The 14164-nt window shown below is 43.0% G+C and overlaps 1 protein-coding gene across 2 annotated transcripts in view; it reads left to right on the top strand.

Annotated features, from left to right (window-relative positions):
• Positions 1-5038, top strand: part of eipr1 (EARP complex and GARP complex interacting protein 1) — a 103989-nt gene extending 98951 nt beyond the window's left edge. Inside the window, exon 9 of one of the 2 annotated variants that reach the window (XM_073467318.1) lies at positions 4597-5038. In XM_073467318.1, the coding sequence (XP_073323419.1) occupies positions 4597-4771 (175 nt within the window). In that variant the 3' untranslated portion in view covers positions 4772-5038. The remainder of the gene's footprint in view (positions 1-4596) is intronic. The other variant, XM_073467319.1, reaches the window with a different exon arrangement.
• The last annotated feature ends 9126 nt before the right edge of the window (positions 5039-14164 follow it).

Consider the following 14164-nt stretch of genomic DNA (forward strand, 5'->3'; position numbering starts at 1 on the left):
CATCAAGTTCTAAGTCTATGAATGAATGTCACAGAAAAACCATCTCACGACATCTGCTTACAAATACAATGCAAAATATATTCACAGATATATGTAATCTTCCCAGGACCTCCGAACAGTGGATATGGCCTTTCACACATGTAGTACACAAGAATTAATCCACCTCTCCTGGCTAATGTCCAAACAGACCAGGGTAGCAGTGCATGTGTGAACATTGCTATATGGATTAGATCCACAGTATGTGTAAACGTTGGCCTGCATGTAAACAGAAACGATACATGTAAATATGTTTCATACGGCAGTAGTCGATCATAGCTAGCTAGCTAACCTTAGCTACAAGCTGATGGTGCTAACGATGTTAGCGTTGGGCTAATACATACGACAGCAACATAAGGAGTTAACAAACAAATCAGCTCATTACCTGTCCAACAGAGAAACAGCTACCATGGCATCCATTTTCAGGCCTTTGACTCCATCCATTGTCGCCATTGTTGAACAGCCACTCCAATCCTCTCGTTTAACTTCTTGAGCTATCTCAAGCAACTGTCTTTTTGTTTGTAGCCTTCTTGAGTTGAGTTGTAGTCAAGCTGCTGTAGGTACAGCTGGTAATGAAAAGTGGCTGTACTTTCTCTGCCGTTTTGTCCGTAAACAACTCCAGCAGTGCTGTGAATAGACTCCAGTCATGCGCAATGAGTGATGGGCGGAGTCAGCGCAGGGTGGGCATGTAAGGACAGATTGATAAACAGGTAGGCTGTCCATACAATACCTTCGGCCGCTAAAATTAATTGGATGAAGTTTTTACAGCCCTGTCGCTGCCACAGACCATGGATTTTTTTTCCTTTCTTCTCCAAATCATTTTATATTTTGATTGCTGTGTGGATGTTAAGAGATTGTATACAAATACAATAAAAAATGTTTCTGAAATGGATTACCAACCCCAGCTTAAAAGGTTTCCTTTCCATGCACAACGTAACGTCACTGTGCAAACATCACGGCTCATTTAAGCAGCAAAACTAATAATATATATTAAACAGGACAGTAAATGGGATACTCTCCAGAGGAAACAGCAGTGATGGAGTCGGGAGATTTCAATAATCAATGAAGTTAAACTCTGTCTCGTGTGTAATCACACGCATCGTCTCTCTTAAGGGGGAGACACCCCTAATGTTTCTGCAACTGGAGTCCATTGCAGGTTATGGTATTAATATGTTCCTTAATTATTTCACCCACCCACACCCCATCCCCTATTAGTCAGAATGATAGTTCTTATGACCTGTCCGAGATCCTGAGATTCACGCACAATATTATGCACACAGAGACGCACTGCAGCACTCCTCCTGCTTCAGTTAAATACAGCATTTCTTACAATGTAAACTGTTTCAAGATTTTATTGTCCTTTATTGCTCAACAACATTTAAAAATAGAATAAGAATCAAAGACATAATATACAAGTAAGACTAAAACTAAGAATTGTTTGAAATTGTGAAATGCAATAAGTAGGGGAGAGGGGTTTTCCCCTCGATCCGTTTCCCGGGACAGGGACATGGTCAAATAAAATTACAAGTTTTCTTTCTTCACATTGTGTGTGTGTGTAGCAGACAGCAGCACCAGGGCCGTGCCGGGAGGGCTACTCTAGCCCCATTCACACAGCCCTTTCAGTGTGGCAATCATGCGCCAATTCTCCGCATCACCCTCTGTGTGAAAGTTTCAGATGCGGAGAGGGGGGACAGTTTCGCTGCGGCTCTGGAGGTAGTATCAGAGCCACAGCAGAGGCGAGCCGGCATCTGTGTGAATGGATAAGACAGAGGCACGGAGCAGGGGCGTGTCGAGCTGATGGTGTTCACAGTCTGACAGCTAAACAGATCCTTCACTAATCAAATAAAAGAGAAATGACCCACAAAGCAACGTTACAGGACCAAACAACAGTACTGAGGTAACTGCTAATGTCTTTGGCAACCTATATGAGTAAAGAAATACCACAGTTGTACGTGGCTATGTGTCATCCTGTCTGTCCTACCGACTCTTGGTCACATTTCTGCCCGAAAAACAGCCTCTGTCCCCGGCTCATCATCTGTTCATCTCCTTCCACTATTGTGTTGTTGTAGTTACTGTCTTTAAAAAAAATCACCATGACGATCAGCCCTTCCAACCGAGACTTCAGTAAACTTTCCCCCAGAAAACACTCCTTCCTGGGAGTGAGAGAGTCAGACAGGTTCCGCTGTTTACTGATGGCGATTATGTAACTATGTAATTTACAGCAGAAAATGTAACTTTGTCACTTTCCGGGGGGTATGGTGGGTCAGGATCTCATTCACAACACATTATAACTGCATCCATATGATTATAAACAGTCAGCAGGTACATGTTTAGATTAACAGGTGGACACCGGGGGAAACATGTTGAAAAAAACCATACAGATGTCAACGTCATGATGTGTACCCTCACGCCTCTTTTCGATCCGCAGCACCAAAGTGCTGTATGAATTGACCCACTGGTGCGGCCTTACGCAAAAGCTGCTTGGTTCTGTTTGAACAAACAAATGCGGAGAATTTGCTGAGCTATGCTACGGAGATTATGCAGAGTCTCTGTGTGAAAAGGGCTTGTGACTACACACCTAATTAGCATTACAGTGGACCTTTTCGTTCACTTAATGGGCCATCATCCAACAGGTCTCCCAGGCCCCACTAGGTGCATTGTCACACTGAGAGCAAGAGCCTTTGTAACACTGCAAATTTGGTGTTTTGTTATCTTTTTAAAAAAATAACATTCCTCAGTGGTGGGCTTGAATAGCAGGTACAGTAGAGACATGAAAATACAGACAAAAACAGTAATAACAACTGTGCGTGGCTGATTAATCTAACAAGGCACTGAATAAAGTAGGCTTTGCTTGAAAGGGGATCAAACCCTTCAGCCGTCCAAAATCAATAACTAGGCTGCGCAACTGTGTCAGCAGCTTAGGAATATGAATATTGATGGATAACATGGATAATGATGACCTTAAAATTGCGTTTACAAAAAATGTAGGGCCCACTTATGCACATTCAAATGACCTCTTTTCATCAGTTAGTTACTATAAAAATGAGAGAAATAAAAAAAATAAGAAATTGACAATAATATATATATATATATATATATATATATATGTATCACAGTATTGTATCAAAATCACAGTATCCCAAATTATCCCAAAGAATTATTCATTCTAATATATCAAAAGGTATGCTTTTCTACAGGTTTACCAACTACTAAAATCATGCATACTGTGCTGAATACAAGGGCTCTTATCTGTATTTACAACATAGCCTGAATCTGCACTCTATAGTATTCACAATACGTGATGTTTACTGTTGCTTGTGCAACAACTGGCAACTGCTGTTAGCACATATTAGCTATTTTAGCCCCATTGTCTGGAGAACAATAACCCATAAAATAAAAATGTTGGCGTATTTGAACAAAATCAACAACAGCTACCAACAGCCATAGTCCTTACAATCTTAAATAATGTGTTGTCACGGGTTAATTGTCAAAATTAGAAAATAGCAGCTTAAATCCCTGAGGAGCTACATTATCATTAGTGATGGTTGCATCCACAAGTATGCAGTTACATACAGTTCCCTCAAACAATGTAAGGAAGGTGCACATCAGAGGGGATTTAGAAGTGGGTATACGCAATGCTGACTGAAAAATATCTACACATCTTTAGTTTATTTAAGTCCACATAAGAGCTGTTAAAGTTAAATATCAGCTGAAGCAGTCATATTAACATAGCGTTACACTACATACATCTGTGTACCTTTCCTGAGAACACTGTGGTCAAACTGGGTATAAAATAAAATCCTGTCATCAGGATTTTACTGTCATCATCAGAATTCAAGCACTCTGCTGCCACCTAGCATCTACAGTTATCAAGTGCAACCCCCCATTTTACAGCCACGGCGTCACTACGGTAACGCAGCGACAAACATGTCATATGAAAGGAGAGACATCTGTATCAGGAATTAATGGACGACACAGAGGCCTTTAATTCCTGATTTTGGATTATCCGCTTATACCATGGTCATGTGCCAAACACCCCCCCCCCCCCCCCCCCCATATTTTCGTGTGTTTTGCAATCAAAGTATGACGTTTTTTCACAAGCAGTAACTCTGTTTCACTGGCAACACCTGTGAGTTTGACTAATAGCTGAAACAATCATTACAACCCCACAAGGCTCTTATGTAATTGTAGGATTATCAATTATATGCAAATTTGGATTGGACTGGAAAACCTCTCAGGCAGCCTGGTGTCTTCAGTTAACTGAGTCAGTCAGTCTCAGTTAATGATTGCATTCTGGTTTTCTGAATGTTTTACACAGCATCCCAAATGAAACTTGAAATTGTTGTTGTAAACAATAAAAAACTGATAAACTGTGTCATTAAAGTTGTGCATTTGGCATTAGCTAATGTTTGCCAATTTAGTGTCTTCTAAACATTGATAGTCAACATAAGGTCTGTCAGATATGATGCATCCTCCTCTTCCAAACTCCTCTTCCAGTAGCTTAATTCTGTGTGTGTATGTGTTTGTGTGTGTGTGTGCGCGTGTGTGTGTATTTGTTAGGAGTAAGGAGCCCCTAAAGGACAGCGTGGTGTCCACCTATGAGGAACATGAAGACAGTGTGTATGCAGCAGAGTGGTCGTCAGCTGACCCCTGGCTCTTCGCCTCACTCAGCTACGACGGACGCCTCGTCATCAACAGGGTTCCTCGCGCACTCAAATACCGCATCCTACTCTGAGAGGCAGGGGAGGGACAGCTGATCCGTATGTGTGTGTAGAATTCAAGAGAAGAGATAGTAACACATCTGTACACATCATTTGCTAAAAAAAACAGTATAACATGGCGCAGTTAAGTGTGCTGTGCAAGACACTGCAAACAGCATGTGAAGGCAGCAATAGTCAAGACTGTGTGTGTGATGTAAATATACTGTAGGTCATGTGTTCCATTGACCACTGTAAACAATAAAACTGTTCAGGCTATCCCAATTAAAGTAAAAAAGAGACTGGATAAATATTTGACATGGCGTGCTTCTTAAATGTTGACAGCAATCTCATAAGAGAGGAGCAAATACACAAGAAACATCCTTTTCTTCAGTCTGTGTCATGTCATTAGGTTCATTCATGTTATTTCCTCATGATTTTGTTGTCTGAATCTTTTTTCCACATTTATGTTATGTTATTGGTATTATACGTGTGAAAATACAGGTGTTTACTGATCCTCAACTACCAGTACTGACATTCCTTCTTTTTTGTTGCAAAACACTGAAGACACAATATCTGAGTAAAGTGAGAAAGACAAAAAATGTAAGTTAAAAGAAATTACATTTCAAATCTGAACCCCAGTGGCATGACCTTATAGTTCTCAAAGTACTCAAGGATACATCTGGTAATATACAACCCATACTTATTTTGCAAGTTTTTGCTATCAAGACGATTATATATATACTAACTATTTTCATCAAACTTGAATCTGATGATTACTGTTTTATCAATTGATGAAGTATTAAAACTGGATTTTGTTTGGGGGACCATTGACAGCAGAAAGCTGTAAAGTTGGGAGCAAACAGTTGTTTATTTGCATATTCAGCAGACACAGGGCAACATTAGCAATAATTTAAAAGATGATGCCTCACAAAAGCCTTGCCAGCAAAACAATTGTTTTCCTATGATTCGTTGCGACACGTGCTCCTCTCTTGTGCCTTGAAGCAGCCACGACTGTAGCGATGAGTCACGGTGTGATCGAGGCCTACCTGTTACTCGATGTTCCACTATGTTCATCAGCTAGTTGCTAAGTTTGTTTGAAACTGAACCAAGTGAAACAGTACAATATGCAGGCTGTGAAACCAAAACAAGAGCTGAAAGATGGTAAAAACTCTGAAAAGAGCTGAAGGGTAGTGATAATTCTCAGTGGGTTCAATTTTCTGACAATCAAATATCACTTATTGTCAGTGATTTTAGTCTTAAAAGCCAAAGTGAGGTCCAATTGTTGAACCAAGAAAAAAGTTTAACATACCAATATATGTTTACACTGCAATGCTGGCTAGTGCCACACCTGAGCAGTTGAAAGAAGATACCTGCTGTGACATCACTGATTGGGGTGTGGCCACAAATACATTGCAATACATTTTACCTAGACAGAAAACAGAGTAAAGAACTTGGTTGTTTTTTTGTCTCTTTCTAGTTTAGTTTGTAATGTAGCCTTTCTTTTGACTGTAGATGTAGATTCTGCTGTCTACCGCATCCCTTACCTCTCCCCTTGTCCCTGTGCTCACTTCTCCCTTCTGCTCTTCCTCCATACAGTGTGTATGGCTGGTCGATGGTGACAGTCCGAGCCTCTATTATGGCAGACACCACTGACAGGCCTTTTAATTGCAGCTTGACTCTACGCATCACACAATTATGCACTCTCACACACACACACACACACACACACTAGTGCCAAGGGAGGGACACGGGCACTTCATTAGCTATGTCAGTTTGGGCTAGCAGTGCTGCGGCTGAATACAGAGTATATTTGTCTATCTAATCAGAGAAGCTGCTCACAGACACACACAAAGAGCCACATGCACATTAAAACCATTGTTACCCTGCAGTCAATTATTGAGATGGGAAAGCAGGGTGGAGATACAGAGGGATGGTGAGTGCACACACACACACACGCACACACACACTGTATATATACTGTATATATAATTAATGTAAATCAATCTTGGTGTTGTGTTTGTGTTGTTATTTGTTATGATCTGTCCGAATGTTTGGACAAGTTGTGTTTTGATGCTTTGGCAACATTGTTGTAAAACTTTCATGCCAATAAAGCCCCTTTGAATTGAATTGAATTGAAAATTTGAGTGCTGAAAAGATAATCACTGAATCTCGCCCATCTGGAAACTTGCAATGCTTGTCACAGACACACACATGTGTAGCACTCATTGTCACTTGTACTGTCTTCTGGGCACCAGTGTAGGAAGAGATATGAGGTTGACAAGCATGCGTGCCAGGATCGTAGTGTAGAGTGTACAATGTGTCAGTGAGTGTGTCTATATGTTGTAAAGAAAGGCCATAATAAAATACAAACAGTTGATTGCTAATAGCAGCTGAGTATTTAAATTTGAATCAATGAAAGCACCTCTTTAGTATACTGAAAAACTCGCCCTGGACAAACACTAAGTATGATGCATCGATAGTCAATTTGGAGATTTTGAGATATGTTATTGCTGACACTGTAAATACTCATCATACTTTGCTGAATCTAGGCATGTATAAGTTAAAGCATTTTCCTGGCCAACAATAACACCTGATTGTAGCCAGAGATCGAATTTAAGAAACAAAATCAGGCCTTTCTGTCATCCACAAATATCGAGATAAATTATTTAATTTGGTATTTTTGTAATTTACATTACCAACTATCATCTTACAGCTCAACTGCTAATAAAATTAGCCTCATGCAAATTTAGACACAAATACACATTCTCCCAACAGTGGGATTTAAATAACTACATATACTAGAGGTCTTCGGAAAAACCCGACAGCCCGAAAACCCGAGGTTCCGACCCGACCTGGCTCGGGTTTTGGGTCCATTCACAAGAAGTGACTCCCAGGCCGGGTCCGAACCGAGAGAGTTTGTCTAGGGCCTCGGGGCTCTTACAGTGAAAGGCCGGGTTGTACAATACCCGAGAGGACCCGGCGATTAGCGGTCACAGCTGTGTGGACTGTAGTTTGTTCAGTAAAAAAAAATACATTTGAACTAGACTGTTGTCCCCTGATGATGGATAATTTGTATGTCATTTTCACAAAACTCTCGCCACAAGAGGGCACTAAATGATTGACTCATGACTGTCACATTCTGATGATGACGTCAAAGGTGAAAGTTCAAGCAAAAGTTAGAGCCTAGGTCAGGACTCTGGGCAGTTAAAAAGATTGTTTATTAACGTAACATTTTGGTTAATGGTTCAAAATGGTTAAACAATCAAGTTGCCATAGCGTGTTGTTACCGGTATGCTCTACAAAGCACAATGGAAACTCCAAAATTATAACGTTAATTAAACAAGAGAAAATGTGTTCTACTGACCAGTGGATTAGCGTTAGCAATGGCTAAGAAGAAGGATTACAGTACATGACCATCTAAACAAGAAAATGACGACGTGGATTTATTTTTGTTTACATCACGTTATGGCCAGGGGGGCTGGCAGTGCCCGCAGCAGGAACCAGGTAGAAGAAGACTACGTTTAGGTAAGAAACAGAAAGTAATAAAAACAAGTCTTATTTAACGCTAGACAACTTGTATTAAATCATAAAGCAACTCGGGCATTTCGGGTCCACGGGTTTTTTAGGGTTCGGGGCTGGTATGTCACGGTTCTATTCGGAGCCGGTTCTGACATATCTCGGTGCTGCTCGGGTTCGGAACTCAGATTTATAATAATAGCTCGGGGCCAGTCGGCTCCGGGTACAATTTTCACGGGTCCATTTGGGTTTGGGTCCGTCAAATTGGACCCGTGAAGACCTCTAACATACACACAACCTCAGTGCAAACCTGTGTAAACAAATGTAACCAAAACATAAACAATAATACAGCCTATATATATACATACAACAATAAATAATTCATTAGTAAAACATTCAGTTCATAAATGACTAATGTATCTTTAATTCACTTAAAGTATAAAGCAAATTTTTTTCACAGTTTTGTATATCTGCATAAATGGATTTTGGCCACTGAGGAAATAATATTGACATATTATCAATTTAGAAAGATGTTCTTAGCAAAGGCGTAGCAAACAGCAGCAATTTACCTGTCCTCATCAGTAAAACATTCATATAGGTCAACTGTGAAAGCGGCCTATTACAACCAATATTTACTTTTCTTGTTAAGCATTACCCTCTAGTGGCCATAGTAATTATTACGGCAGCAAAAATAGGAAGTCAGATGGAGTAGTATAAAGAGCAACAAAGTAAGGAGGTTGCGGTGGATGGTTGGGTTGAACAGGTAGAGGACTTTCACCCAGGAGACTGCTGTTCTTGTCCATTGTGAAACCAAAAGTCAAGGTTAAGTTATTTTAATTTACTAATCTAGTTAAACGGGCTCTATGTAACAATTTCTAGCAATCTACATGTACAGTCATGGTCAAAAGTTTACATTAACTTGTAAAGAACATGTTTATCATGGCAGTATTGAGTTCCAATGGTTTCTACAACTTTCATTTTTCTGTGATGGAATGAGAACACATACTATGTCACAAAAAAAACATTCATGAAGTTTGGTGCAATAAGGAATTTATTATATATATTTATATATCAAATTTTCTTTGTAGTATGGCCTCTTAACTTCTTCTGAGTGTAAGGGGGGTTTAATGTAAGGGGGAAAGGTGGGTTCTATTGTAAGCATGTACCAATTCTGATAAATACTCTGGCCAACGGTTCTGCTTAGCTGTCTCTAGGGAGTGGAGCATGTTTAACAGAGTCTGGTTAAAATGTTCTGCACTACCATTGCCTGCAGGATGGTACGGTGTTGTGCGACTTTTAGCTATGCCATAGACAGAGCTGTTTCATTAGTGCTAACTCAAAATTGGGGCCATGGTCAGAATGAAACCGGGCTGGACAGCCGAACAGCTGTATTACATAGGTCCACAGGGCTTTTACTGTTGTCTGAGCTGTTTAGTCACATGTGGGGATGGCCCAGGCAAACTTGGTAAACAAATCAGTGGCAACGAGGATGTTCTGATATGTGTCTGTGGGGCAGCCTAGGGACAAGAAATCTAAGGCAACTACCTCTAGGGGATAGGAGACAGCAATGGGGATTAGCTGGGCCCTGGGCTCTATTCTCTCCCTGATGGAACTGTCATACCTCTCCTTCCATGTCCAGCCAGTAGAACCGCTGATGAATCCGGGATAGGGTCCTGTCCACACCTGCATGGGCAGCGGCCTCATGGAACTTTTTCCAGACCTCCTAGCTTTTTCCACTGTTGTAAAACTCTCTGTGCTCTGCATGACAAGGCCTGACGTTCTGGCCCTTTTGGTGCTGCCTGTCTCTCCACATACCTCTGAACCGCTTGAATGTCCAAATCACTGGCTTGTGCTTCCTCTCATTTGCTGCCAGCCCATTCATCCTCTCCTTTCAGGGCTCAACTCGACGGCTGCTGAGGTTACAGCCACACCTGTATCCCACTCTTCATCTGGAATCTCGGCAGACCTGGAGAAAGCGGTACTTTATCTCATAGTGGAAAGAGGCCAGCTGAGCAACCCAGCGCTGTTCCACTGTGCCCAGGCGTGCAGTCTGTAGGTGAGCAACAGGATTGTTATCGTGTATATGGTGAATTGTGCCCCAGTCAAATAGTCTTTAAATTTTTCGGTCACTGCCCACTTAAGGGCCAAAAGTTCCAACTTGAATGAGCTGTAGTTGGAATCATTCCGCTCAGATGGACGTAGGCTTCAGCTCGCATAAGCTATCACACGTTCATGTCTCTCCTGCACTTGCACTAAAACTGCTCCTAAACCCTGGTTACTGGCATCGGTGTAAACGATGAAGGGTGGTGAATAGTCCACATATGTCAAGACAGGGGCTTATGTCAAAGCTGATTTTAGGCACTCGGGGGACCACTCTTCCTACACTCTGACTTTTTGTTGACTGGAATGCCTGTCAACAGCATGTTAATGGGGCATGCGATTTTAGCAAAGCCTGATACAAAACGCCTGTAGTAGCCTGCTAGCTCTAAAAAAGCTCTGACTTGTCTTATGGTGGAAGGGATTAGCCAGTCTAGCACAGCTGAGATCTTCTCAGGGTCAGGTCTTACCCCATTCTGGTCTACCACATGGCCCAAAAAGTTCACCTCAGGCTCAAGGAGCTTACACTTGTCTAGTCGCAGTTTCAGCCCGTACTGCCAGAGCTTCTGGAATACCTCATCTAGATGCTGCATGTGAGAGGAAAAGTCAGGTGAGTAGATTATGATATCATCCAAATATAATGACTCTGCCACTTGACCACTTAAACACTGTTGCATCAGCCGTTGGAACGTTGCTGCTGCGTTGCAAAGTCCAAAAGGCATGCATTCAAACTCAAACAGTCCAAGTGGGGTGGTGAAGGCCGTTCTCTCTCTGTCCTTAGGATCCATTTTGACCTGCCAGTACCAACTGGCCAAATCGAGGGTGGAAAACCACTCTGCCTGGGTCAGGCTGGTGACAGTCTCTTCGATCTTGGGCAGAGGAAAGGCATCTTTATAAGTTACAGCATTCAATTTTCTGTAATCTACGCAAAATCTCCAGCTGCCATCCTTCTTCCTCACCAAGACTATGGGCGCAGCCCATGGGCTGCAGCTTTCCTTAATCGCTCCCTTCTCTAGCATACCTGCGAGTAGGGTCTTCATCTCTTTGTACATCAGAGGGGGAAGGGGTCGATACCTCTCTCTGACAGATGCTGCATCACCAATGTGTATACGGTGCGGGACCAGGTCCGTCCGGCCAAAATCCTTGTCATGTTTTTGCAAACATCTTTTCCCACTTGAGCAGCAGGGCACACAGCTCTTCTTGTTACTGCGTGGACAGATCAGTTTGGTTAGTCAGGTCGCTCACCTCTTTTGGCAGCTCCTGTGCCCCATGGGCAGCTGTCGCATCCACCAAAGCCACTTCAACACAGTCAACTCCCAGGTCTGTGTTGAAGTGGCTTTGGTGGATGCTTCTATGTACATCAGCTTTGTCTGCATGGTACAGCTTTCACAGCTTCTGGTTCCAACCTATAGACACACTGTAGGGATGTGGGTTGCAGACCCGCACAGGAACTTTGCCATTCTTTACCACAGCAAGTGTCCTAGCCACTCCCATGTCGTTAGCGTCAGGCATGGATTCCACCAGGGCACAATAGTCTGCTCCTCCTGGGCCCATCTGAGCGTGACCCCACACCAGCACCTCACTTCTTGGGGGAACTCTTATGCTGCGCCGGCCAGCTGGCTGCACATATCCGAGCAGCCTGTCCTCTGCCATGGTGTCCTCCACGCGACGGCAGGTCACAAAGGCATCCTTCCAAGCTCTCTGGTCTTTTTCACTGTTGTGGGGAAAAAGAATCAGACTTTCCGGGCCATTTGAAGAGAGCATCCCAGCAGACAGTCACAACATTCATGCCAATAATGAGCATCCCTCGCCCAGGTATCTTGATACCTTCTACTTCAAAATCTAACACTGAATAGCTAGTGTAAGGAATCTCAAGGCCATTGGCTGCCCTCAACTGATAAACTACAGGGGTCTTCCCAAGCTTAGGCTGAGTGAAATGCTTGTCAAAGACTGTTGCATTATGTGACCTGTGACCCTGTATCTAACAGTCCTTGCAGCTGAACTCCCTCAATGGCAACCCCTATTGTTGGACATTGCCCGATAAATGCTCCTGTGGCCCTTAACTCATCTGGTGGACTAGTAACCCCTGCCCCATGGACCTCAGAAGCAGGGACGGCTAGTTTAAAGCTGGTCGTGAGGCAGCTGGCCTCCTACAAAACCTGGCAATATGTCCTGCCTGTCTACATTGGCGACAAATAGGCCTGCCTTGCTAATCCCAATCACTAGAACCTGAAGCTGGTTGCCGTTGGGCCCTCCTGGGCTGTGGAGACTGTGGGTCAGCTGAGGCTGCCTGAAGGAGTGGTTTGATTTCCCTCACCAATTCCTGTGTGAGTCCTTTCATCTGTGTTTTCACGTCCTCCATGATCTCTTGCTCTAAGGTCTCTTTCCAGTCGGTTTTCTGCAATGGTTTAGAGGAAACACGTGAGTTGTTCACAGAAGAGCACATTACCTCGGGTTGTGGGTTTCCATACTCTACATCAAGCAGCAGTGCCTCCTGTCGTATGGTAGCAAAGTCTTAATCGGGATTACGTCGTGCATAAACCTTCGAGGCCTGAGCAAAAGGACCTTCACACAGCCCCGACAGCAGCTGGTCTTGCAGGGAAGCATCAGCAGGAGCATCGTTAGGGTCGTGCTGCCGCAACCTGCAATATAGCTCTCGCAACCTCAGAATGAACGATGGTACTGTCTCACCTGGGACCTCAAGACTGGGATTGGGGTTCGATCTCCATAAGGAGAATCTAAATATAAGAAAATTTTGGTCCCTTTCTTCATCCTCAAGAACACTAACCTGGCATTTAGCTTCCCCAGCTGGCCCTCCTAACACAATACTCGCTTTCCTAGCCTCTGATAATTCCTGTAATACCAGCAATCTTTGGATCTGTTCTTTCCAATCCTGATATTATAAATCATCTGGCCTGGCCCTTTAAATTTTGGCAGCCAACATGCACCAGGATACACAGGCATCATTATAGCTAACTATGCTCTTTGGTCACCACAGGTGCTCTCAAACCCAATCCTGCTGACAATGCCAAATTTTCTGTAAGGTGAGTTCTTTATTTAATCAGGTGGAGAGCAACACTGAGGAGACCAAAAAAGCCAAGCTTCAAGGTACAAAAGTTTAAAATGTATTTAACATTTTTTTTAATGCATGCAGTTTAAAAGAGTCCCAAATATATTAAAATCCCAGCTTCCCTTAAAACCTGCAGTCCAGTGTGGGTGCAGCAGAGAAAAGGTGGTGGCTTGTCAGTCTCTCTCTCTCTCTCTCCACAACTGGTACACCACTGTCCTTGCTCCACACATCTCTGTGTCTCTCCACACACCTCTCTGTCCTCTCTGCACACCTCTGCACACCTCTGCCTTCTTTCCTTTCTTTTTTCTTCTGTGTCAGTCTCATCATCCTGATTAGGGTTCACAGTCATCCAGGTCATGGTAAATCTAAGTGCTGTATCGTAGGCAACTGGACTTGTTTCAGTTTCTTGAAGACGTTTCACCTCTCATCCAAGAGGCTTCCTCAGTTCTAACTAGAGGGGAGTTGGCAGGCTTTTAAACTCTGTGTGGGTGTGTCCTTACAGATTCGTTAAGGACACACTCATCATCTCATCATCCTTAACATTTGGCCCAGGTGGTGGGTCCCACCCATCAAACCATGCTATTGGTCCCTTGCGCCATTCTCAGAGATTCGATTGGTGGTCACCAGTGCTTGTTACAAATACAAGAGATCTACCAGGTGCAGGTTATCAGGGAATCAAATTAGTCAAGGAGAGTGCAGACATCAAGCAGTGACAGTAAGTGCAGACACAAACCAATTTGCAACA

This window comes from Pagrus major, chromosome 5 (genome assembly GCF_040436345.1).
Source record: "Pagrus major chromosome 5, Pma_NU_1.0".
NCBI lineage: Eukaryota > Metazoa > Chordata > Actinopteri > Spariformes > Sparidae > Pagrus > Pagrus major.